This window comes from Necator americanus, chromosome X (assembly GCF_031761385.1).
Source record: "Necator americanus strain Aroian chromosome X, whole genome shotgun sequence".
Classification (NCBI taxonomy): domain Eukaryota; kingdom Metazoa; phylum Nematoda; class Chromadorea; order Rhabditida; family Ancylostomatidae; genus Necator; species Necator americanus.
The window spans coordinates 14,280,876-14,306,588 of NC_087376.1; the positions used below are offsets into that span (position 1 = coordinate 14,280,876).

General features: G+C 62.0%; 1 protein-coding gene across 2 annotated transcripts in view; it reads left to right on the top strand.

The window, feature by feature from the left end:
• RB195_023047 (uncharacterized protein) overlaps window positions 1-25,713 on the top strand; it is a gene marked incomplete at both ends in the record, with an annotated part of 51,588 nt that continues 25,875 nt past the window's right edge. The window contains 2 exons of one of the 2 annotated variants that reach the window (XM_064210350.1): window positions 1-13,128; window positions 13,182-25,705. In XM_064210350.1, coding sequence (XP_064066230.1) covers window positions 1-13,128; window positions 13,182-25,705 — 25,652 coding nt within the window. Of the gene's footprint in view, window positions 25,706-25,713 lie in introns of both variants that reach the window. The other variant, XM_064210349.1, reaches the window with a different exon arrangement.

The following is a 25,713-nucleotide window of genomic DNA, read 5'->3' on the forward strand; positions in this document are numbered from 1 at the left end:
ATGGAAATCTGGCGCCGGCGCACCAATCCGACGCCGGTGGAACCATCGCACCCCATTTTATGGATATCTGGCCCCGGCGCACCAATCCGACGCCGTTGGGCTCCTGGCAACCCACTTTATGGATATCTGGCCCCGGCGCACCAATCCGACGCCGTTGGACACATGGCAACCCACTTTATGGATATCTGGCGCCGGCGCACCAATCCGACGCCGTTGGAACCATCGGGCAACCCACTTTATGGATATCTGGCGCCGGCGCACCAATCCGACGCCGGTGGAACCATCCCACCCCATTTTATGGATATCTGGCGCCGGCGCACCAATCCGACGCCGTTGGAACCATCGCAACCCATTTTATGGATATCTGGCCCCGGCGCACCAATCCGACGCCGTTGGGCTCCTGGCAACCCACTTTATGGATATCTGGCGCCGGCGCACCAATCCGACGCCGTTGGAACCATCGCAACCCACTTTATGGATATCTGGCCCCGGCGCACCAATCCGACGCCGTTGGGCTCCATGGCAACCCACTTTATGGATATCTGGCGCCGGCGCACCAATCCGACGCCGTTGGGCTCATGGCAACCCACTTTTATGGATATCTGGCGCCGGCGCACCAATCCGACGCCGTTGGGCTCATGGCAACCCAATTTATGGATATCTGGCGCCGGCGCACCAATCCGACGCCGTTGGGCTCGTGGCAACCCACTTTATGGATATCTGGCGCCGGCGCACCAATCCGACGCCGTTGGACCCATGGCAACCCACTTTATGGATATCTGGCGCCGGCGCACCAATCCGACGCCGTTGGGCTCATGGCAACCCACTTTATGGATATCTGGCGCCGGCGCACCAATCCGACGCCGGTGGAACCATCACACCCCACTTTATGGATATCTGGCGTCGGCGCACCAATCCGACGCCGGTGGGCCCATCGCACCCCACTTTATGGATATCTGGCGCCGGCGCACCAATCCGACGCCGTTGGGCTCCTGGCAACCCACTTTATGGATATCTGGCGCCGGCGCACCAATCCGACGCCGTTGGGGAACCATGGCAACCCACTTTATGGATATCTGGCGCCGGCGCACCAATCCGACGCCGGTGGAACCATGGCAACCCACTTTATGGATATCTGGCGCCGGCGCACCAATCCGACGCCGGTGGGCTCATGGCAACCCACTTTATGGATATCTGGCGCCGGCGCACCAATCCGACGCCGTTGGGCTCCTGGCAACCCACTTTATGGATATCTGGCGCCGGCGCACCAATCCGACGCCGTTGGGCTCCCTGGCAACCCACTTTATGGATATCTGGCGCCGGCGCACCAATCCGACGCCGGTGGAACCATCGCACCCCACTTTATGGATATCTGGCGCCGGCGCACCAATCCGACGCCGTTGGGCTCCTGGCAACCCACTTTATGGATATCTGGCCCCGGCGCACCAATCAGACGCCGTTGGGCTCCTGGCAACCCACTTTATGGATATCTGGTGCCGGCGCACCAATCCGACGCCGGTGGAACCATCGCACCCCACTTTATGGATATCTGGCGCCGGCGCACCAATCCGACTCTGGTGTACCCTACGAAACCTATTTTATGGAAATCTGGCGCCGGCGCACCAATCCGACGCCGTTGGGCTCCTGGCAACCCACTTTATGGATATCTGGCGCCGGCGCACCAATCCGACGCCGTTGGGCTCCTGGCAACCCACTTTATGGATATCTGGCGCCGGCGCACCAATCCGACGCCGTTGGGCTCCTGGCAACCCACTTTATGGATATCTGGCGCCGGCGCACCAATCCGACGCCGTTGGGCTCCTGGCAACCCACTTTATGGATATCTGGCGCCGGCGCACCAATCCGACGCCGTTGGACCCATGGCACCCCACTTTATGGATATCTGGCGCCGGCGCACCAATCCGACGCCGTTGGGCTCCTGGCAACCCACTTTATGGATATCTGGCCCCGGCGCACCAATCCGACGCCGTTGGGCTGGTGGCAACCCACTTTATGGATATCTGGCCCCGGCGCACCAATCCGACGCCGTTGGGCTCCTGGCAACCCACTTTATGGATATCTGGCGCCGGCGCACCAATCCGACGCCGGTGGAACCATCGCACCCCACTTTATGGATATCTGGCGCCGGCGCAGCAATCCGACGCCGGTGGAACCATGACGCCGTTGGGCTCTGGCAACCCACTTTATGGATATCTGGCGCCCGGCGCACCAATCCGACGCCGTTGGGCTCGTGGCAACCCACTTTATGGATATCTGGCGCCGGCGCACCAATCCGACGCCGTTGGGCTCATGGCAACCCACTTTATGGATATCTGGCGCCGGCGCACCAATCCGACGCCGTTGGGCTCCTGGCAACCCACTTTATGGATATCTGGCGCCGGCGCACCAATCCGACGCCGTTGGGCTCCTGGCAACCCACTTTATGGATATCTGGCGCCGGCGCACCAATCCGACGCCGTTGGGCTCGTGAATGGCCGACAACCCAATTTATGGATATCTGGCGCCGGCGCACCAATCCGACGCCGTTGGGCTCCTGGCAACCCACTTTATGGATATCTGGCGCCGGCGCACCAATCCGACGCCGTTGGGCTCCCACTTTATGGCAACCCACTTTATGGATATCTGGCGCCGGCGCACCAATCCGACGCCGTTGGGCTCCTGGCAACCCACTTTATGGATATCTGGCGCCGGCGCACCAATCCGACGCCGTTGGGCTCCTGGCAACCCACTTTATGGATATCTGGCGCCGGCGCACCAATCCGACGCCGTTGGGCTCCTGGCAACCCACTTTATGGATATCTGGCGCCGGCGCACCAATCCGACGCCGGTGGAACCATGGCACCCCACTTTATGGATATCTGGCGCCGGCGCACCAATCCGACGCCGTTGGGCTCCTGGCAACCCACTTTATGGATATCTGGCGCCGGCGCACCAATCCGACGCCGTTGGGCTCCTGGCAACCCACTTTATGGATATCTGGCGCCGGCGCACCAATCCGACGCCGGTGGAACCATCGCACCCCATTTTATGGATATCTGGCGCCGGCGCACCAATCCGACGCCGTTGGGCTCCTGGCAACCCACTTTATGGATATCTGGCGCCGGCGCACCAATCCGACGCCGTTGGAACCCTGGCAACCCACTTTATGGATATCTGGCCCCGGCGCACCAATCCGACGCCGTTGGAGCTCCTGGCAACCCACTTTATGGATATCTGGCGCCGGCGCACCAATCCGACGCCGCTGGACTGCTGGCAACCCACTTTATGGATATCTGGCGCCGGCGCACCAATCCGACGCCGTTGGGCTCCTGGCAACCCACTTTATGGATATCTGGCGCCGGCGCACCAATCCGACGCCGTTGGGCTCCTGGCAACCCACTTTATGGATATCTGGCGCCGGCGCACCAATCCGACGCCGTTGGACCCATGGCAACCCACTTTATGGATATCTGGCGCCGGCGCACCAATCCGACGCCGTTGGACTCCATGGCAACCCACTTTATGGATATCTGGCGCCGGCGCACCAATCCGACGCCGGTGGAACCATCGCAACCCACTTTATGGATATCTGGCGCCGGCGCACCAATCCGACGCCGTTGGGCTCATGGCAACCCACTTTATGGATATCTGGCGCCGGCGCACCAATCCGACGCCGTTGGGCTCCTGGCAACCCACTTTATGGATATCTGGCCCCGGCGCACCAATCCGACGCCGTTGGGCTGCTGGCAACCCACTTTATGGATATCTGGCGCCGGCGCACCAATCCGACGCCGTTGGGCTCCTGGCAACCCACTTTATGGATATCTGGCGCCGGCGCACCAATCCGACGCCGTTGGACCCATGGCAACCCACTTTATGGATATCTGGCGCCGGCGCACCAATCCGACGCCGTTGGGCTCCTGGCAACCCACTTTATGGATATCTGGCGCCGGCGCACCAATCCGACGCCGTTGGGCTCCATGGCAACCCACTTTATGGATATCTGGCGCCGGCGCACCAATCCGACGCCGTTGGGACCCTGGCAACCCACTTTATGGATATCTGGCGCCGGCGCACCAATCCGACGCCGTTGGGCTCCTGGCAACCCACTTTATGGATATCTGGCGCCGGCGCACCAATCCGACGCCGTTGGGCTCCTGGCAACCCACTTTATGGATATCTGGCGCCGGCGCACCAATCCGACGCCGTTGGGCTCGTGGCAACCCACTTTATGGATATCTGGCGCCGGCGCACCAATACGACGCCGTTGGGCTCGTGGCAACTCTCTTTATGGATATCTGGCCTCCGCTCACCAATCCGACGCCGTTGGGCTGCTGGCAACCCACTTTATGGATATCTGGCGCCGGCGCACCAATCCGACGCCGTTGGGCTCGTGGCAACCCACTTTATGGAAATCTGGCGCCGGCGCACCAATCCGACGCCGTTGGGCCCATCGCAACCCACTTTATGGATATCTGGCGCCGGCGCACCAATCCGACGCCGTTGGGCTCCATGGCAACCCACTTTATGGATATCTGGCGCCGGCGCACCAATCCGACGCCGTTGGGCTCCTGGCAACCCACTTTATGGATATCTGGCGCCGGCGCACCAATCCGACGCCGTTGGGCTCCTGGCAACCCACTTTATGGATATCTGGCGCCGGCGCACCAATCCGACGCCGTTGGGCTCCTGGCAACCCACTTTATGGATATCTGGCGCCGGCGCACCAATCCGACGCCGGTGGAACCATGGCAACCCACTTTATGGATATCTGGCGCCGGCGCACCAATCCGACGCCGTTGGGCTCCTGGCAACCCACTTTATGGATATCTGGCGCCGGCGCACCAATCCGACGCCGTTGGGCTCCTGGCAACCCACTTTATGGATATCTGGCCCCGGCGCACCAATCCGACGCCGTTGGGCTCATGGCAACCCACTTTATGGATATCTGGCGCCGGCGCACCAATCCGACGCCGTTGGGCTCCTGGCAACCCACTTTATGGATATCTGGCGCCGGCGCACCAATCCGACTCTGGTGTACCCTACGAAACCTATTTTATGGAAATCTGGCGCCGGCGCACCAATCCGACGCCGTTGGGCTGCTGGCAACCCACTTTATGGATATCTGGCCCCGGCGCACCAATCCGACGCCGTTGGGCTCCTGGCAACCCACTTTATGGATATCTGGCGCCGGCGCACCAATCCGACGCCGTTGGGCTCCTGGCAACCCACTTTATGGATATCTGGCGCCGGCGCACCAATCCGACGCCGTTGGGCTCCTGGCAACCCACTTTATGGATATCTGGCGCCGGCGCACCAATCCGACGCCGTTGGGCTCCTGGCAACCCACTTTATGGATATCTGGCGCCGGCGCACCAATCCGACGCCGTTGGGCTCCTGGCAACCCACTTTATGGATATCTGGCGCCGGCGCACCAATCCGACGCCGTTGGACCCCTGGCAACCCACTTTATGGATATCTGGCGCCGGCGCACCAATCCGACGCCGTTGGGCTCCTGGCAACCCACTTTATGGATATCTGGCGCCGGCGCACCAATCCGACGCCGTTGTACTCCTGGCAACCCATTTTATGGATATCTGGCGCCGGCGCACCAATCCGACGCCGTTGGGCTCCTGGCAACCCACTTTATGGATATCTGGCGCCGGCGCACCAATCCGACGCCGTTGGAACCATCGCAACCCACTTTATGGATATCTGGCGCCGGCGCACCAATCCGACGCCGTTGGGCTCCTGGCAACCCACTTTATGGATATCTGGCGCCGGCGCACCAATCCGACGCCGTTGGACTCCTGGCAACCCACTTTATGGATATCTGGCGCCGGCGCACCAATCCGACGCCGTTGGGCTCCTGGCAACCCACTTTATGGATATCTGGCGCCGGCGCACCAATCCGACGCCGTTGGGCTCCTGGCAACCCACTTTATGGATATCTGGCGCCGGCGCACCAATCCGACGCCGTTGGGCTCCTGGCAACCCACTTTATGGATATCTGGCGCCGGCGCACCAATCCGACGCCGTTGGGCTCATGGCAACCCACTTTATGGATATCTGGCGCCGGCGCACCAATCCGACGCCGTTGGGCTCCTGGCAACCCACTTTATGGATATCTGGCGCCGGCGCACCAATCCGACGCCGTTGGGCTCCTGGCAACCCACTTTATGGATATCTGGCGCCGGCGCACCAATCCGACGCCGTTGGGCTCCTGGCAACCCACTTTATGGATATCTGGCGCCGGCGCACCAATCCGACGCCGTTGGGCTCCTGGCAACCCACTTTATGGATATCTGGCGCCGGCGCACCAATCCGACGCCGTTGGGCTCCATGGCAACCCACTTTATGGATATCTGGCGCCGGCGCACCAATCCGACGCCGTTGGGCTCCTGGCAACCCACTTTATGGATATCTGGCGCCGGCGCACCAATCCGACGCCGTTGGGCTCCTGGCAACCCACTTTATGGATATCTGGCGCCGGCGCACCAATCCGACGCCGGTGGAACCATCGCACCCCATTTTATGGATATCTGGCGCCGGCGCACCAATCCGACGCCGTTGGGCTCCTGGCAACCCACTTTATGGATATCTGGCGCCGGCGCACCAATCCGACGCCGTTGGGCTCCTGGCAACCCACTTTATGGATATCTGGCGCCGGCGCACCAATCCGACGCCGTTGGGCTCCTGGCAACCCACTTTATGGATATCTGGCGCCGGCGCACCAATCCGACGCCGTTGGGCTCATGGCAACCCACTTTATGGATATCTGGCGCCGGCGCACCAATCCGACGCCGTTGGGCTCCATGGCAACCCACTTTATGGATATCTGGCGCCGGCGCACCAATCCGACGCCGTTGGGCTCCTGGCAACCCACTTTATGGATATCTGGCGCCGGCGCACCAATCCGACGCCGTTGGGCTCCATGGCAACCCACTTTATGGATATCTGGCGCCGGCGCACCAATCCGACGCCGTTGGGCTCCTGGCAACCCACTTTATGGATATCTGGCCCCGGCGCACCAATCCGACGCCGTTGGGCTCCTGGCAACCCACTTTATGGATATCTGGCGCCGGCGCACCAATCCGACGCCGGTGGAACCATCGCACCCCACTTTATGGATATCTGGCGCCGGCGCACCAATCCGACGCCGTTGGGCTCCTGGCAACCCACTTTATGGATATCTGGCGCCGGCGCACCAATCCGACGCCGTTGGGCTCCTGGCAACCCACTTTATGGATATCTGGCGCCGGCGCACCAATCCGACGCCGTTGGGCTCCATGGCAACCCACTTTATGGATATCTGGCGCCGGCGCACCAATCCGACGCCGTTGGGCTCCATGGCAACCCACTTTATGGATATCTGGCGCCGGCGCACCAATCCGACGCCGTTGGGCTCCTGGCAACCCACTTTATGGATATCTGGCGCCGGCGCACCAATCCGACGCCGTTGGGCTCCTGGCAACCCACTTTATGGATATCTGGCGCCGGCGCACCAATCCGACGCCGTTGGGCTCCTGGCAACCCACTTTATGGATATCTGGCGCCGGCGCACCAATCCGACGCCGTTGGGCTCCTGGCAACCCACTTTATGGATATCTGGCGCCGGCGCACCAATCCGACGCCGTTGGGCTCCTGGCAACCCACTTTATGGATATCTGGCGCCGGCGCACCAATCCGACGCCGTTGGGCTCCTGGCAACCCACTTTATGGATATCTGGCGCCGGCGCACCAATCCGACGCCGTTGGGCTCCTGGCAACCCACTTTATGGATATCTGGCGCCGGCGCACCAATCCGACGCCGTTGGGCTCCTGGCAACCCACTTTATGGATATCTGGCCCCGGCGCACCAATCCGACGCCGTTGGGCTCATCGGCAACCCACTTTATGGATATCTGGCGCCGGCGCACCAATCCGACGCCGTTGGGCTCCTGGCAACCCACTTTATGGATATCTGGCGCCGGCGCACCAATCCGACGCCGTTGGAACCATCGCACCCCATTTTATGGATATCTGGCCCCGGCGCACCAATCCGACGCCGTTGGGCTCGTGGCAACCCACTTTATGGATATCTGGCGCCGGCGCACCAATCCGACGCCGGTGGGACCATGGCAACCCACTTTATGGATATCTGGCGCCGGCGCACCAATCCGACGCCGTTGGGCTCCTGGCAACCCACTTTATGGATATCTGGCCCCGGCGCACCAATCCGACGCCGTTGGGCTCCTGGCAACCCACTTTATGGATATCTGGCGCCGGCGCACCAATCCGACGCCGTTGGGCTCATGGCAACCCACTTTATGGATATCTGGCGCCGGCGCACCAATCCGACGCCGTTGGGCTCCTGGCAACCCACTTTATGGATATCTGGCGCCGGCGCACCAATCCGACGCCGTTGGGCTCATGGCAACCCACTTTATGGATATCTGGCGCCGGCGCACCAATCCGACGCCGTTGGGCCATCGTGGCAACCCACTTTATGGATATCTGGCGCCGGCGCACCAATCCGACGCCGTTGGAACCATGGCAACCCATTTTATGGATATCTGGCCCCGGCGCACCAATCCGACGCCGTTGGGCTCCTGGCAACCCACTTTATGGATATCTGGCGCCGGCGCACCAATCCGACGCCGTTGGGCTCATGGCAACCCACTTTATGGATATCTGGCGCCGGCGCACCAATCCGACGCCGTTGGGCTCCATGGCAACCCACTTTATGGATATCTGGCGCCGGCGCACCAATCCGACGCCGTTGGGCTCCTGGCAACCCACTTTATGGATATCTGGCGCCGGCGCACCAATCCGACGCCGTTGGAACCATGGCAACCCACTTTATGGATATCTGGCGCCGGCGCACCAATCCGACGCCGTTGGGCTCCTGGCAACCCACTTTATGGATATCTGGCGCCGGCGCACCAATCCGACGCCGTTGGGCTCATGGCAACCCACTTTATGGATATCTGGCGCCGGCGCACCAATCCGACGCCGTTGGGCTCCTGGCAACCCACTTTATGGATATCTGGCGCCGGCGCACCAATCCGACGCCGTTGGGCTCATGGCAACCCACTTTATGGATATCTGGCGCCGGCGCACCAATCCGACGCCGTTGGGCTCCTGGCAACCCACTTTATGGATATCTGGCGCCGGCGCACCAATCCGACGCCGTTGGGCTCCTGGCAACCCACTTTATGGATATCTGGCGCCGGCGCACCAATCCGACGCCGTTGGGCTCATGGCAACCCACTTTATGGATATCTGGCGCCGGCGCACCAATCCGACTCCGTTGTACCCTACGAAACCTATTTTATGGAAATCTGGCGCCGGCGCACCAATCCGACGCCGTTGGGCTCCTGGCAACCCACTTTATGGATATCTGGCGCCGGCGCACCAATCCGACGCCGTTGGGCTCCTGGCAACCCACTTTATGGATATCTGGCGCCGGCGCACCAATCCGACCCTGGTGTACCCTACGAAACCTATTTTATGGAAATCTGGCGCCGGCGCACCAATCCGACGCCGTTGGGCTGCTGGCAACCCACTTTATGGATATCTGGCGCCGGCGCACCAATCCGACGCCGTTGGGCTCCTGGCAACCCACTTTATGGATATCTGGCGCCGGCGCACCAATCCGACGCCGTTGGGCTCCTGGCAACCCACTTTATGGATATCTGGCGCCGGCGCACCAATCCGACGCCGGTGGAACCATCGCAACCCACTTTATGGATATCTGGCGCCGGCGCACCAATCCGACGCCGTTGGGCTCCTGGCAACCCACTTTATGGATATCTGGCGCCGGCGCACCAATCCGACGCCGTTGGGCTCGTGGCAACCCACTTTATGGATATCTGGCGCCGGCGCACCAATCCGACGCCGTTGGGCTCCTGGCAACCCACTTTATGGATATCTGGCGCCGGCGCACCAATCCGACGCCGTTGGGCTCCTGGCAACCCACTTTATGGATATCTGGCGCCGGCGCACCAATCCGACGCCGTTGGAACCATCGCACCCCACTTTATGGATATCTGGCCCCGGCGCACCAATCCGACGCCGTTGGGCTCCTGGCAACCCACTTTATGGATATCTGGCGCCGGCGCACCAATCCGACGCCGGTGGAACCATCGCACCCCACTTTATGGATATCTGGCGCCGGCGCACCAATCCGACGCCGTTGGGCTCCTGGCAACCCACTTTATGGATATCTGGCGCCGGCGCACCAATCCGACGCCGTTGGGCTCCTGGCAACCCACTTTATGGATATCTGGCGCCGGCGCACCAATCCGACGCCGTTGGGCTCCTGGCAACCCACTTTATGGATATCTGGCGCCGGCGCACCAATCCGACGCCGTTGGGCTCCTGGCAACCCACTTTATGGATATCTGGCGCCGGCGCACCAATCCGACGCCGTTGGACTCATGGCAACCCATTTTATGGATATCTGGCCCCGGCGCACCAATCCGACGCCGTTGGGCTCGTGGCAACCCACTTTATGGATATCTGGCGCCGGCGCACCAATCCGACGCCGTTGGGCTCCTGGCAACCCACTTTATGGATATCTGGCGCCGGCGCACCAATCCGACGCCGTTGGGCTCCTGGCAACCCACTTTATGGATATCTGGCGCCGGCGCACCAATCCGACGCCGTTGGGCTCCTGGCAACCCACTTTATGGATATCTGGCGCCGGCGCACCAATCCGACGCCGTTGGGCTCGTGGCAACCCACTTTATGGATATCTGGCGCCGGCGCACCAATCCGACGCCGTTGGAACCATCGCAACCCATTTTATGGATATCTGGTCCTGGCGCGGCAATCCGACGCCGTTGGGCTCGTGGCAACCCACTTTATGGATATCTGGCGCCGGCGCACCAATACGACGCCGTTGGGCTCCTCGGCAACCCACTTTATGGATATCTGGCCCCGGCGCACCAATCCGACGCCGTTGGGCTCATGGCAACCCACTTTATGGATATCTGGCGCCGGCGCACCAATCCGACGCCGTTGGGCTCGTGGCAACCCACTTTATGGATATCTGGCGCCGGCGCACCAATCCGACGCCGTTGGGCTCATGGCAACCCACTTTATGGATATCTGGCCCCGGCGCACCAATCCGACGCCGTTGGGCTCCTGGCAACCCACTTTATGGATATCTGGCGCCGGCGCACCAATCCGACGCCGTTGGGCTCCTGGCAACCCACTTTATGGATATCTGGCGCCGGCGCACCAATCCGACGCCGTTGGGCTCCTGGCAACCCACTTTATGGATATCTGGCGCCGGCGCACCAATCCGACGCCGTTGGGCTCATGGCAACCCACTTTATGGATATCTGGCGCCGGCGCACCAATCCGACGCCGTTGGGCTCATGGCAACCCACTTTATGGATATCTGGCGCCGGCGCACCAATCCGACGCCGTTGGGCTCATGGCAACCCACTTTATGGATATCTGGCGCCGGCGCACCAATCCGACGCCGTTGGGCTCGTGGCAACCCACTTTATGGATATCTGGCGCCGGCGCACCAATCCGACGCCGTTGGAACCATCGCAACCCATTTTATGGATATCTGGCGCCGGCGCACCAATCCGACGCCGTTGGGCTCCTGGCAACCCACTTTATGGATATCTGGCGCCGGCGCACCAATCCGACGCCGGTGGAACCATCGCACCCCATTTTATGGATATCTGGCCCCGGCGCACCAATCCGACGCCGTTGGGCTCCTGGCAACCCACTTTATGGATATCTGGCGCCGGCGCACCAATCCGACGCCGTTGGGCTCATGGCAACCCACTTTATGGATATCTGGCGCCGGCGCACCAATCCGACGCCGTTGGGCTCCTGGCAACCCACTTTATGGATATCTGGCGCCGGCGCACCAATCCGACGCCGTTGGGCTCCTGGCAACCCACTTTATGGATATCTGGCGCCGGCGCACCAATCCGACGCCGGTGGAACCATCGCACCCCACTTTATGGATATCTGGCGCCGGCGCACCAATCCGACGCCGTTGGGCTCGTGGCAACCCACTTTATGGATATCTGGCGCCGGCGCACCAATCCGACGCCGTTGGGCTCGTGGCAACCCACTTTATGGATATCTGGCGCCGGCGCACCAATCCGACGCCGTTGGGCTCCTGGCAACCCACTTTATGGATATCTGGCGCCGGCGCACCAATCCGACGCCGTTGGGCTCGTGGCAACCCACTTTATGGATATCTGGCGCCGGCGCACCAATACGACGCCGTTGGAACCATCGCACCTCATTTTATGGATATCTGGCCCCCGCGCACCAATTCGACGCCGTTGGGCTCGTGGCAACCCACTTTATGGATATCTGGCGCCGGCGCACCAATCCGACGCCGTTGGGCTCGTGGCAACCCACTTTATGGATATCTGGCGCCGGCGCACCAATCCGACGCCGTTGGGCTCCTGGCAACCCACTTTATGGATATCTGGCGCCGGCGCACCAATCCGACGCCGTTGGGCTCCTGGCAACCCACTTTATGGATATCTGGCGCCGGCGCACCAATCCGACGCCGTTGGGCTCCTGGCAACCCACTTTATGGATATCTGGCGCCGGCGCACCAATCCGACGCCGTTGGGCTCATGGCAACCCACTTTATGGATATCTGGCCCCGGCGCACCAATCCGACGCCGTTGGGCTCGTGGCAACCCACTTTATGGATATCTGGCGCCGGCGCACCAATCCGACGCCGTTGGGCTCCTGGCAACCCACTTTATGGATATCTGGCGCCGGCGCACCAATCCGACGCCGTTGGGCTCCTGGCAACCCACTTTATGGATATCTGGCGCCGGCGCACCAATCCGACGCCGTTGGGCTCGTGGCAACCCACTTTATGGATATCTGGCCCCGGCGCACCAATCCGACGCCGTTGGGCTCATGGCAACCCACTTTATGGATATCTGGCGCCGGCGCACCAATCCGACGCCGTTGGGCTCCTGGCAACCCACTTTATGGATATCTGGCGCCGGCGCACCAATCCGACGCCGTTGGGCTCCTGGCAACCCACTTTATGGATATCTGGCGCCGGCGCACCAATCCGACGCCGTTGGGCTCCTGGCAACCCACTTTATGGATATCTGGCGCCGGCGCACCAATCCGACGCCGGTGGAACCATCGCACCCCACTTTATGGATATCTGGCCCCGGCGCACCAATCAGACGCCGTTGGGCTCCTGGCAACCCACTTTATGGATATCTGGCGCCGGCGCACCAATCCGACGCCGTTGGGCTCGTGGCAACCCACTTTATGGATATCTGGCGCCGGCGCACCAATCCGACGCCGTTGGGCCCCTGGCAACCCACTTTATGGATATCTGGCGCCGGCGCACCAATCCGACGCCGTTGGGCTCCTGGCAACCCACTTTATGGATATCTGGCGCCGGCGCACCAATCCGACGCCGTTGGGCTGCTGGCAACCCACTTTATGGATATCTGGCGCCGGCGCACCAATCCGACGCCGTTGGGCTCCTGGCAACCCACTTTATGGATATCTGGCGCCGGCGCACCAATCCGACGCCGTTGGGCTCCTGGCAACCCACTTTATGGATATCTGGCGCCGGCGCACCAATCCGACGCCGTTGGGCTCCTGGCAACCCACTTTATGGATATCTGGCGCCGGCGCACCAATCCGACGCCGTTGGGCTCATGGCAACCCACTTTATGGATATCTGGCGCCGGCGCACCAATCCGACGCCGGTGGAACCATCGCAACCCATTTTATGGAAATCTGGCGCCGGCGCACCAATCCGACGCCGTTGGGCTCCTGGCAACCCACTTTATGGATATCTGGCGCCGGCGCACCAATCCGACGCCGTTGGGCTCGTGGCAACCCACTTTATGGATATCTGGCGCCGGCGCACCAATCCGACGCCGTTGGGCTCCTGGCAACCCACTTTATGGATATCTGGCGCCGGCGCACCAATCCGACGCCGTTGGGCTCCTGGCAACCCACTTTATGGATATCTGGCGCCGGCGCACCAATCCGACGCCGTTGGGCTCATGGCAACCCACTTTATGGATATCTGGCGCCGGCGCACCAATCCGACGCCGTTGGGCTCCTGGCAACCCACTTTATGGATATCTGGCGCCGGCGCACCAATCCGACGCCGTTGGGCTCCTGGCAACCCACTTTATGGATATCTGGCGCCGGCGCACCAATCCGACGCCGTTGGGACCATGGCAACCCACTTTATGGATATCTGGCGCCGGCGCACCAATCCGACGCCGTTGGGCTCCTGGCAACCCACTTTATGGATATCTGGCGCCGGCGCACCAATCCGACGCCGTTGGGCTCTCTGGCAACCCACTTTATGGATATCTGGCGCCGGCGCACCAATCCGACGCCGTTGGGCTCCTGGCAACCCACTTTATGGATATCTGGCCCCGGCGCACCAATCCGACGCCGTTGGGCTCCTGGCAACCCACTTTATGGATATCTGGCGCCGGCGCACCAATCCGACGCCGTTGGGCTCCTGGCAACCCACTTTATGGATATCTGGCGCCGGCGCACCAATCCGACGCCGTTGGGCTCCTGGCAACCCACTTTATGGATATCTGGCGCCGGCGCACCAATCCGACGCCGTTGGGCTCGTGGCAACCCACTTTATGGATATCTGGCCCCGGCGCACCAATCCGACGCCGGTGGAACCATCGCACCCCATTTTATGGATATCTGGCCCCGGCGCACCAATCCGACGCCGTTGGGCTCCTGGCAACCCACTTTATGGATATCTGGCGCCGGCGCACCAATCCGACGCCGTTGGGCTCCTGGCAACCCACTTTATGGATATCTGGCGCCGGCGCACCAATCCGACGCCGTTGGGCTCCTGGCAACCCACTTTATGGATATCTGGCGCCGGCGCACCAATCCGACGCCGTTGGGCTCATGGCAACCCACTTTATGGATATCTGGCGCCGGCGCACCAATCCGACGCCGTTGGGCTCCTGGCAACCCACTTTATGGATATCTGGCGCCGGCGCACCAATCCGACGCCGTTGGGCTCCATGGCAACCCACTTTATGGATATCTGGCGCCGGCGCACCAATCCGACGCCGTTGGGCTCCTGGCAACCCACTTTATGGATATCTGGCGCCGGCGCACCAATCCGACGCCGTTGGGCTCCTGGCAACCCACTTTATGGATATCTGGCGCCGGCGCACCAATCCGACGCCGTTGGGCTCCTCGGCAACCCACTTTATGGATATCTGGCGCCGGCGCACCAATCCGACGCCGTTGGGCTCCTGGCAACCCACTTTATGGATATCTGGCGCCGGCGCACCAATCCGACGCCGTTGGGCTCCTGGCAACCCACTTTATGGATATCTGGCGCCGGCGCACCAATCCGACGCCGTTGGAACCATCGCAACCCACTTTATGGATATCTGGCGCCGGCGCACCAATCCGACGCCGTTGGGCTCCTGGCAACCCACTTTATGGATATCTGGCGCCGGCGCACCAATCCGACGCCGTTGGGCTCCTGGCAACCCACTTTATGGATATCTGGCGCCGGCGCACCAATCCGACGCCGTTGGCACCATGGCAACCCACTTTATGGATATCTGGCGCCGGCGCACCAATCCGACGCCGTTGGGCTCCTGGCAACCCACTTTATGGATATCTGGCGCCGGCGCACCAATCCGACGCCGTTGGGCTCCTGGCAACCCACTTTATGGATATCTGGCCCCGGCGCACCAATCAGACGCCGTTGGGCTCCTGGCAACCCACTTTATGGATATCTGGCGCCGGCGCACCAATCCGACGCCGTTGGGCTCATGGCAACCCACTTTATGGATATCTGGCGCCGGCGCACCAATCCGACGCCGTTGGGCTCCTGGCAACCCACTTTATGGATATCTGGCGCCGGCGCACCAATCCGACGCCGTTGGGCCATCCTGGCAACCCACTTTATGGATATCTGGCGCCGGCGCACCAATCCGACGCCGTTGGGCTCCTGGCAACCCACTTTATGGATATCTGGCGCCGGCGCACCAATCCGACGCCGTTGGGCTCCTGGCAACCCACTTTATGGATATCTGGCGCCGGCGCACCAATCCGACGCCGTTGGGCTCCTGGCAACCCACTTTATGGATATCTGGCGCCGGCGCACCAATCCGACGCCGGTGGAACCATCGCACCCCATTTTATGGATATCTGGCCCCGGCGCACCAATCCGACGCCGTTGGGCTCCTGGCAACCCACTTTATGGATATCTGGCGCCGGCGCACCAATCCGACGCCGTTGGACCCATCGCAACCCACTTTATGGATATCTGGCGCCGGCGCACCAATCCGACGCCGTTGGGCTCCTGGCAACCCACTTTATGGATATCTGGCGCCGGCGCACCAATCCGACGCCGGTGGAACCATCGCAACCCACTTTATGGATATCTGGCGCCGGCGCACCAATCCGACGCCGTTGGGCTCCTGGCAACCCACTTTATGGATATCTGGCGCCGGCGCACCAATCCGACGCCGTTGGGCTCCTGGCAACCCACTTTATGGATATCTGGCGCCGGCGCACCAATCCGACGCCGTTGGGCTCCTGGCAACCCACTTTATGGATATCTGGCCCCGGCGCACCAATCCGACGCCGTTGGGCTCCTGGCAACCCACTTTATGGATATCTGGCGCCGGCGCACCAATCCGACGCCGTTGGGCTCCTGGCAACCCACTTTATGGATATCTGGCGCCGGCGCACCAATCCGACGCCGTTGGGCTCCTGGCAACCCACTTTATGGATATCTGGCGCCGGCGCACCAATCCGACTCTGGTGTACCCTACGAAACCTATTTTATGGAAATCTGGCGCCGGCGCACCAATCCGACGCCGTTGGGCTCCTGGCAACCCACTTTATGGATATCTGGCGCCGGCGCACCAATCCGACGCCGTTGGGCTCCTGGCAACCCACTTTATGGATATCTGGCGCCGGCGCACCAATCCGACGCCGTTGGGCTCCATGGCAACCCACTTTATGGATATCTGGCGCCGGCGCACCAATCCGACGCCGTTGGGCCCATGGCAACCCACTTTATGGATATCTGGCGCCGGCGCACCAATCCGACGCCGTTGGGCTCCTGGCAACCCACTTTATGGATATCTGGCGCCGGCGCACCAATCCGACGCCGTTGGGCTCGTGGCAACCCACTTTATGGATATCTGGCGCCGGCGCACCAATCCGACGCCGGTGGGACCATCGCACCCCACTTTATGGATATCTGGCGCCGGCGCACCAATCCGACGCCGTTGGGCTCCTGGCAACCCACTTTATGGATATCTGGCGCCGGCGCACCAATCCGACGCCGTTGGGCTCCTGGCAACCCACTTTATGGATATCTGGCGCCGGCGCACCAATCCGACGCCGTTGGGCTCCTGGCAACCCACTTTATGGATATCTGGCGCCGGCGCACCAATCCGACGCCGTTGGGCTCCTGGCAACCCACTTTATGGATATCTGGCGCCGGCGCACCAATCCGACGCCGGTGGAACCATCGCAACCCACTTTATGGATATCTGGCGCCGGCGCACCAATCCGACGCCGTTGGGCTCCTGGCAACCCACTTTATGGATATCTGGCGCCGGCGCACCAATCCGACGCCGTTGGGCCCATGGCAACCCACTTTATGGATATCTGGCGCCGGCGCACCAATCCGACGCCGTTGGGCTCCTGGCAACCCACTTTATGGATATCTGGCGCCGGCGCACCAATCCGACGCCGTTGGGCTCCTGGCAACCCACTTTATGGATATCTGGCGCCGGCGCACCAATCCGACGCCGGTGGAACCATCGCACCCCACTTTATGGATATCTGGCGCCGGCGCACCAATCCGACGCCGTTGGGCTCCTGGCAACCCACTTTATGGATATCTGGCGCCGGCGCACCAATCCGACGCCGTTGGGCTCCTGGCAACCCACTTTATGGATATCTGGCGCCGGCGCACCAATCCGACGCCGTTGGGCTCCTGGCAACCCACTTTATGGATATCTGGCGCCGGCGCACCAATCCGACGCCGTTGGGCTCCTGGCAACCCACTTTATGGATATCTGGCGCCGGCGCACCAATCCGACGCCGGTGGAACCATCGCACCCCATTTTATGGATATCTGGCGCCGGCGCACCAATCCGACGCCGTTGGGCTCCTGGCAACCCACTTTATGGATATCTGGCGCCGGCGCACCAATCCGACGCCGGTGGACCCATCGCAACCCACTTTATGGATATCTGGCGCCGGCGCACCAATCCGACGCCGTTGGGCTCCTGGCAACCCACTTTATGGATATCTGGCGCCGGCGCACCAATCCGACGCCGTTGGGCTCCTGGCAACCCACTTTATGGATATCTGGCGCCGGCGCACCAATCCGACGCCGGTGGAACCATCGCAACCCACTTTATGGATATCTGGCGCCGGCGCACCAATCCGACGCCGTTGGGCTCCTGGCAACCCACTTTATGGATATCTGGCGCCGGCGCACCAATCCGACGCCGTTGGGCTCCTGGCAACCCACTTTATGGATATCTGGCGCCGGCGCACCAATCCGACGCCGGTGGAACCATCGCACCCCACTTTATGGATATCTGGCGCCGGCGCACCAATCCGACGCCGTTGGCCAGCTGGCAACCCACTTTATGGATATCTGGCCCCGGCGCACCAATCCGACGCCGTTGGGCTCCTGGCAACCCACTTTATGGATATCTGGCGCCGGCGCACCAATCCGACGCCGTTGGGCTCCTGGCAACCCACTTTATGGATATCTGGCGCCGGCGCACCAATCCGACGCCGTTGGGCTCCTGGCAACCCACTTTATGGATATCTGGCCCCGGCGCACCAATCCGACGCCGTTGGGCTCATGGCAACCCACTTTATGGATATCTGGCCCCGGCGCACCAATCCGACGCCGTTGGGCTCCTGGCAACCCACTTTATGGATATCTGGCGCCGGCGCACCAATCCGACGCCGTTGGGCTCATGGCAACCCACTTTATGGATATCTGGCGCCGGCGCACCAATCCGACGCCGTTGGGCTCCTGGCAACCCACTTTATGGATATCTGGCGCCGGCGCACCAATCCGACGCCGGTGGAACCATCGCAACCCACTTTATGGATATCTGGCGCCGGCGCACCAATCCGACGCCGTTGGGCTCCTGGCAACCCACTTTATGGATATCTGGCGCCGGCGCACCAATCCGACGCCGTTGGGCTCCTGGCAACCCACTTTATGGATATCTGGCGCCGGCGCACCAATCCGACGCCGTTGGACCATCCTGGCAACCCACTTTATGGATATCTGGCGCCGGCGCACCAATCCGACGCCGTTGGGCTCCATGGCAACCAACTTTATGGATATCTGGCGCCGGCGCACCAATCCGACGCCGGTGGGCCCATGGCAACCCACTTTATGGATATCTGGCGCCGGCGCACCAATCCGACGCCGTTGGGCTCCTGGCAACCCACTTTATGGATATCTGGCGCCGGCGCACCAATCCGACGCCGTTGGGCTCCTGGCAACCCACTTTATGGATATCTGGCGCCGGCGCACCAATCCGACGCCGTTGGGCTCATGGCAACCCACTTTATGGATATCTGGCGCCGGCGCACCAATCCGACGCCGTTGGGCTGATGGCAACCCACTTTATGGATATCTGGCGCCGGCGCACCAATCCGACGCCGTTGGGCTCCTGGCAACCCACTTTATGGATATCTGGCGCCGGCGCACCAATCCGACGCCGTTGGGCTCCTGGCAACCCACTTTATGGATATCTGGCGCCGGCGCACCAATCCGACGCCGGTGGAACCATCGCACCCCACTTTATGGATATCTGGCGCCGGCGCACCAATCCGACGCCGTTGGGCTCCTGGCAACCCACTTTATGGATATCTGGCGCCGGCGCACCAATCCGACGCCGTTGGGCTCCTGGCAACCCACTTTATGGATATCTGGCGCCGGCGCACCAATCCGACGCCGTTGGGCTCCTGGCAACCCACTTTATGGATATCTGGCGCCGGCGCACCAATCCGACGCCGTTGGGCTCCTGGCAACCCACTTTATGGATATCTGGCGCCGGCGCACCAATCCGACGCCGGTGGAACCATCGCAACCCACTTTATGGATATCTGGCGCCGGCGCACCAATCCGACGCCGTTGGGCTCCTGGCAACCCACTTTATGGATATCTGGCGCCGGCGCACCAATCCGACGCCGTTGGGCTCCTGGCAACCCACTTTATGGATATCTGGCGCCGGCGCACCAATCCGACGCCGGTGGAACCATCGCACCCCACTTTTATGGATATCTGGCGCCGGCGCACCAATCCGACGCCGTTGGGCTCCTGGCAACCCACTTTATGGATATCTGGCGCCGGCGCACCAATCCGACGCCGTTGGGCTCCTGGCAACCCACTTTATGGATATCTGGCGCCGGCGCACCAATCCGACGCCGTTGGGCTGTCGCAACCCACTTTATGGATATCTGGCGCCGGCGCACCAATCCGACGCCGTTGGGCTCCTGGCAACCCACTTTATGGATATCTGGCGCCGGCGCACCAATCCGACGCCGTTGGGCTCATGGCAACCCACTTTATGGATATCTGGCGCCCGGCGCACCAATCCGACGCCGTTGGGCTCCTGGCAACCCACTTTATGGATATCTGGCGCCGGCGCACCAATCCGACGCCGTTGGGCTCCTGGCAACCCACTTTATGGATATCTGGCGCCGGCGCACCAATCCGACGCCGTTGGGCTCCTGGCAACCCACTTTATGGATATCTGGCGCCGGCGCACCAATCCGACGCCGGTGGAACCATCGCACCCCACTTTATGGATATCTGGCGCCGGCGCACCAATCCGACGCCGTTGGGCTCCTGGCAACCCACTTTATGGATATCTGGCGCCGGCGCACCAATCCGACGCCGTTGGGCTCCTGGCAACCCACTTTATGGATATCTGGCGCCGGCGCACCAATCCGACGCCGGTGGAACCATCGCACCCCACTTTATGGATATCTGGCGCCGGCGCACCAATCCGACGCCGTTGGGCTCCTGGCAACCCACTTTATGGATATCTGGCGCCGGCGCACCAATCCGACGCCGTTGGGCTCCTGGCAACCCACTTTATGGATATCTGGCGCCGGCGCACCAATCCGACGCCGGTGGAACCATCGCACCCCACTTTATGGATATCTGGCGCCGGCGCACCAATCCGACGCCGTTGGGCTCCTGGCAACCCACTTTATGGATATCTGGCGCCGGCGCACCAATCCGACGCCGTTGGGCTCCTGGCAACCCACTTTATGGATATCTGGCGCCGGCGCACCAATCCGACGCCGTTGGGCTCCTGGCAACCCACTTTATGGATATCTGGCGCCGGCGCACCAATCCGACGCCGTTGGGCTCATGGCAACCCACTTTATGGATATCTGGCCCCGGCGCACCAATCCGACGCCGTTGGGCTCCTGGCAACCCACTTTATGGATATCTGGCGCCGGCGCACCAATCCGACGCCGTTGGGCTCCTGGCAACCCACTTTATGGATATCTGGCGCCGGCGCACCAATCCGACGCCGGTGGAACCATCGCAACCCACTTTATGGATATCTGGCGCCGGCGCACCAATCCGACGCCGTTGGGCTCCTGGCAACCCACTTTATGGATATCTGGCGCCGGCGCACCAATCCGACGCCGTTGGGCTCCTGGCAACCCACTTTATGGATATCTGGCGCCGGCGCACCAATCCGACGCCGTTGGGCTCCTGGCAACCCACTTTATGGATATCTGGCGCCGGCGCACCAATCCGACGCCGTTGGGCTCCTGGCAACCCACTTTATGGATATCTGGCGCCGGCGCACCAATCCGACGCCGTTGGGCTCCTGGCAACCCACTTTATGGATATCTGGCGCCGGCGCACCAATCCGACGCCGTTGGAACCATCGCAACCCACTTTATGGATATCTGGCGCCGGCGCACCAATCCGACGCCGTTGGAACCATGGCAACCCACTTTATGGATATCTGGCGCCGGCGCACCAATCCGACGCCGTTGGGCTCCTGGCAACCCACTTTATGGATATCTGGCGCCGGCGCACCAATCCGACGCCGTTGGGCTCCTGGCAACCCACTTTATGGATATCTGGCGCCGGCGCACCAATCCGACGCCGTTGGGCTCATCGGCAACCCACTTTATGGATATCTGGCGCCGGCGCACCAATCCGACGCCGTTGGAACCATCGCAACCCACTTTATGGATATCTGGCGCCGGCGCACCAATCCGACGCCGTTGGAACCATCGCAACCCACTTTATGGATATCTGGCGCCGGCGCACCAATCCGACGCCGTTGGGCTCCTGGCAACCCACTTTATGGATATCTGGCGCCGGCGCACCAATCCGACGCCGTTGGGCTCCTGGCAACCCACTTTATGGATATCTGGCGCCGGCGCACCAATCCGACGCCGTTGGGCTCCTGGCAACCCACTTTATGGATATCTGGCGCCGGCGCACCAATCCGACGCCGGTGGAACCATCGCACCCCACTTTATGGATATCTGGCGCCGGCGCACCAATCCGACGCCGTTGGGCTCCTGGCAACCCACTTTATGGATATCTGGCGCCGGCGCACCAATCCGACGCCGTTGGGCTCCTGGCAACCCACTTTATGGATATCTGGCGCCGGCGCACCAATCCGACGCCGGTGGAACCATCGCACCCCACTTTATGGATATCTGGCGCCGGCGCACCAATCCGACGCCGTTGGGCTCCTGGCAACCCACTTTATGGATATCTGGCGCCGGCGCACCAATCCGACGCCGTTGGGCTCCATGGCAACCCACTTTATGGATATCTGGCGCCGGCGCACCAATCCGACGCCGTTGGGCTCCTGGCAACCCACTTTATGGATATCTGGCGCCGGCGCACCAATCCGACGCCGTTGGGCTCCTGGCAACCCACTTTATGGATATCTGGCGCCGGCGCACCAATCCGACGCCGTTGGGCTCCATGGCAACCCACTTTATGGATATCTGGCGCCGGCGCACCAATCCGACGCCGTTGGGCTCCTGGCAACCCACTTTATGGATATCTGGCGCCGGCGCACCAATCCGACGCCGTTGGGCTCATGGCAACCCACTTTATGGATATCTGGCGCCGGCGCACCAATCCGACGCCGTTGGGCTCCTGGCAACCCACTTTATGGATATCTGGCGCCGGCGCACCAATCCGACGCCGTTGGGCTCCTGGCAACCCACTTTATGGATATCTGGCGCCGGCGCACCAATCCGACGCCGTTGGGCTCCTGGCAACCCACTTTATGGATATCTGGCGCCGGCGCACCAATCCGACGCCGGTGGAACCATCGCAACCCACTTTATGGATATCTGGCGCCGGCGCACCAATCCGACGCCGTTGGGCTCCTGGCAACCCACTTTATGGATATCTGGCGCCGGCGCACCAATCCGACGCCGTTGGGCTCCTGGCAACCCACTTTATGGATATCTGGCGCCGGCGCACCAATCCGACGCCGTTGGGCTCCTGGCAACCCACTTTATGGATATCTGGCGCCGGCGCACCAATCCGACGCCGTTGGGCTCCTGGCAACCCACTTTATGGATATCTGGCGCCGGCGCACCAATCCGACGCCGTTGGGCTCCTGGCAACCCACTTTATGGATATCTGGCGCCGGCGCACCAATCCGACGCCGGTGGAACCATCGCACCCCACTTTATGGATATCTGGCGCCGGCGCACCAATCCGACGCCGTTGGGCTCCTGGCAACCCACTTTATGGATATCTGGCGCCGGCGCACCAATCCGACGCCGTTGGGATCATGGCAACCCACTTTATGGATATCTGGCGCCGGCGCACCAATCCGACGCCGTTGGGCTGCTGGCAACCCACTTTATGGATATCTGGCCCCGGCGCACCAATCCGACGCCGGTGGAACCAAACCCACTTTATGGATATCTGGCGCCGGCGCACCAATCCGACGCCGTTGGGCTGCTGGCAACCCACTTTATGGATATCTGGCGCCGGCGCACCAATCCGACGCCGTTGGGCTCCTGGCAACCCACTTTATGGATATCTGGCGCCGGCGCACCAATCCGACGCCGTTGGGCTCCTGGCAACCCACTTTATGGATATCTGGCGCCGGCGCACCAATCCGACGCCGTTGGGCTCCTGGCAACCCACTTTATGGATATCTGGCGCCGGCGCACCAATCCGACGCCGTTGGGCTCCTGGCAACCCACTTTATGGATATCTGGCGCCGGCGCACCAATCCGACGCCGGTGGAACCATCGCACCCCACTTTATGGATATCTGGCCCCGGCGCACCAATCAGACGCCGTTGGGCTCCTGGCAACCCACTTTATGGATATCTGGCGCCGGCGCACCAATCCGACGCCGTTGGAACCATCGCACCCCACTTTATGGATATCTGGCGCCGGCGCACCAATCCGACGCCGTTGGGCTCCTGGCAACCCACTTTATGGATATCTGGCGCCGGCGCACCAATCCGACGCCGTTGGGATCCTGGCAACCCACTTTATGGATATCTGGCGCCGGCGCACCAATCCGACGCCGTTGGGCTCCTGGCAACCCACTTTATGGATATCTGGCGCCGGCGCACCAATCCGACGCCGTTGGGCTCCTGGCAACCCACTTTATGGATATCTGGCGCCGGCGCACCAATCCGACGCCGGTGGAACCATCGCACCCCACTTTATGGATATCTGGCGCCGGCGCACCAATCCGACGCCGTTGGGCTCCTGGCAACCCACTTTATGGATATCTGGCGCCGGCGCACCAATCCGACGCCGTTGGGCTGCTGGCAACCCACTTTATGGATATCTGGCGCCGGCGCACCAATCCGACGCCGTTGGGCTCCTGGCAACCCACTTTATGGATATCTGGCGCCGGCGCACCAATCCGACGCCGGTGGAACCATCGCACCCCACTTTATGGATATCTGGCGCCGGCGCACCAATCCGACGCCGTTGGGCTGCTGGCAACCCACTTTATGGATATCTGGCCCCGGCGCACCAATCCGACGCCGTTGGGCTCCTGGCAACCCACTTTATGGATATCTGGCGCCGGCGCACCAATCCGACGCCGTTGGGCTCCTGGCAACCCACTTTATGGATATCTGGCGCCGGCGCACCAATCCGACGCCGGTGGAACCATCGCACCCCACTTTATGGATATCTGGCGCCGGCGCACCAATCCGACGCCGGTGGAACCATCGCACCCCACTTTATGGATATCTGGCGCCGGCGCACCAATCCGACGCCGTTGGGCTCCTGGCAACCCACTTTATGGATATCTGGCGCCGGCGCACCAATCCGACGCCGTTGGGCTGCTGGCAACCCACTTTATGGATATCTGGCGCCGGCGCACCAATCCGACGCCGTTGGGCTCCTGGCAACCCACTTTATGGATATCTGGCGCCGGCGCACCAATCCGACGCGGTGGAAGGGCCATGGCAACCCACTTTATGGATATCTGGCGCCGGCGCACCAATCCGACGCCGTTGGGCTCCTGGCAACCCACTTTATGGATATCTGGCGCCGGCGCACCAATCCGACGCCGTTGGGCTCCTGGCAACCCACTTTATGGATATCTGGCGCCGGCGCACCAATCCGACGCCGGTGGAACCATCGCACCCCATTTTATGGATATCTGGCCCCGGCGCACCAATCCGACGCCGTTGGGCT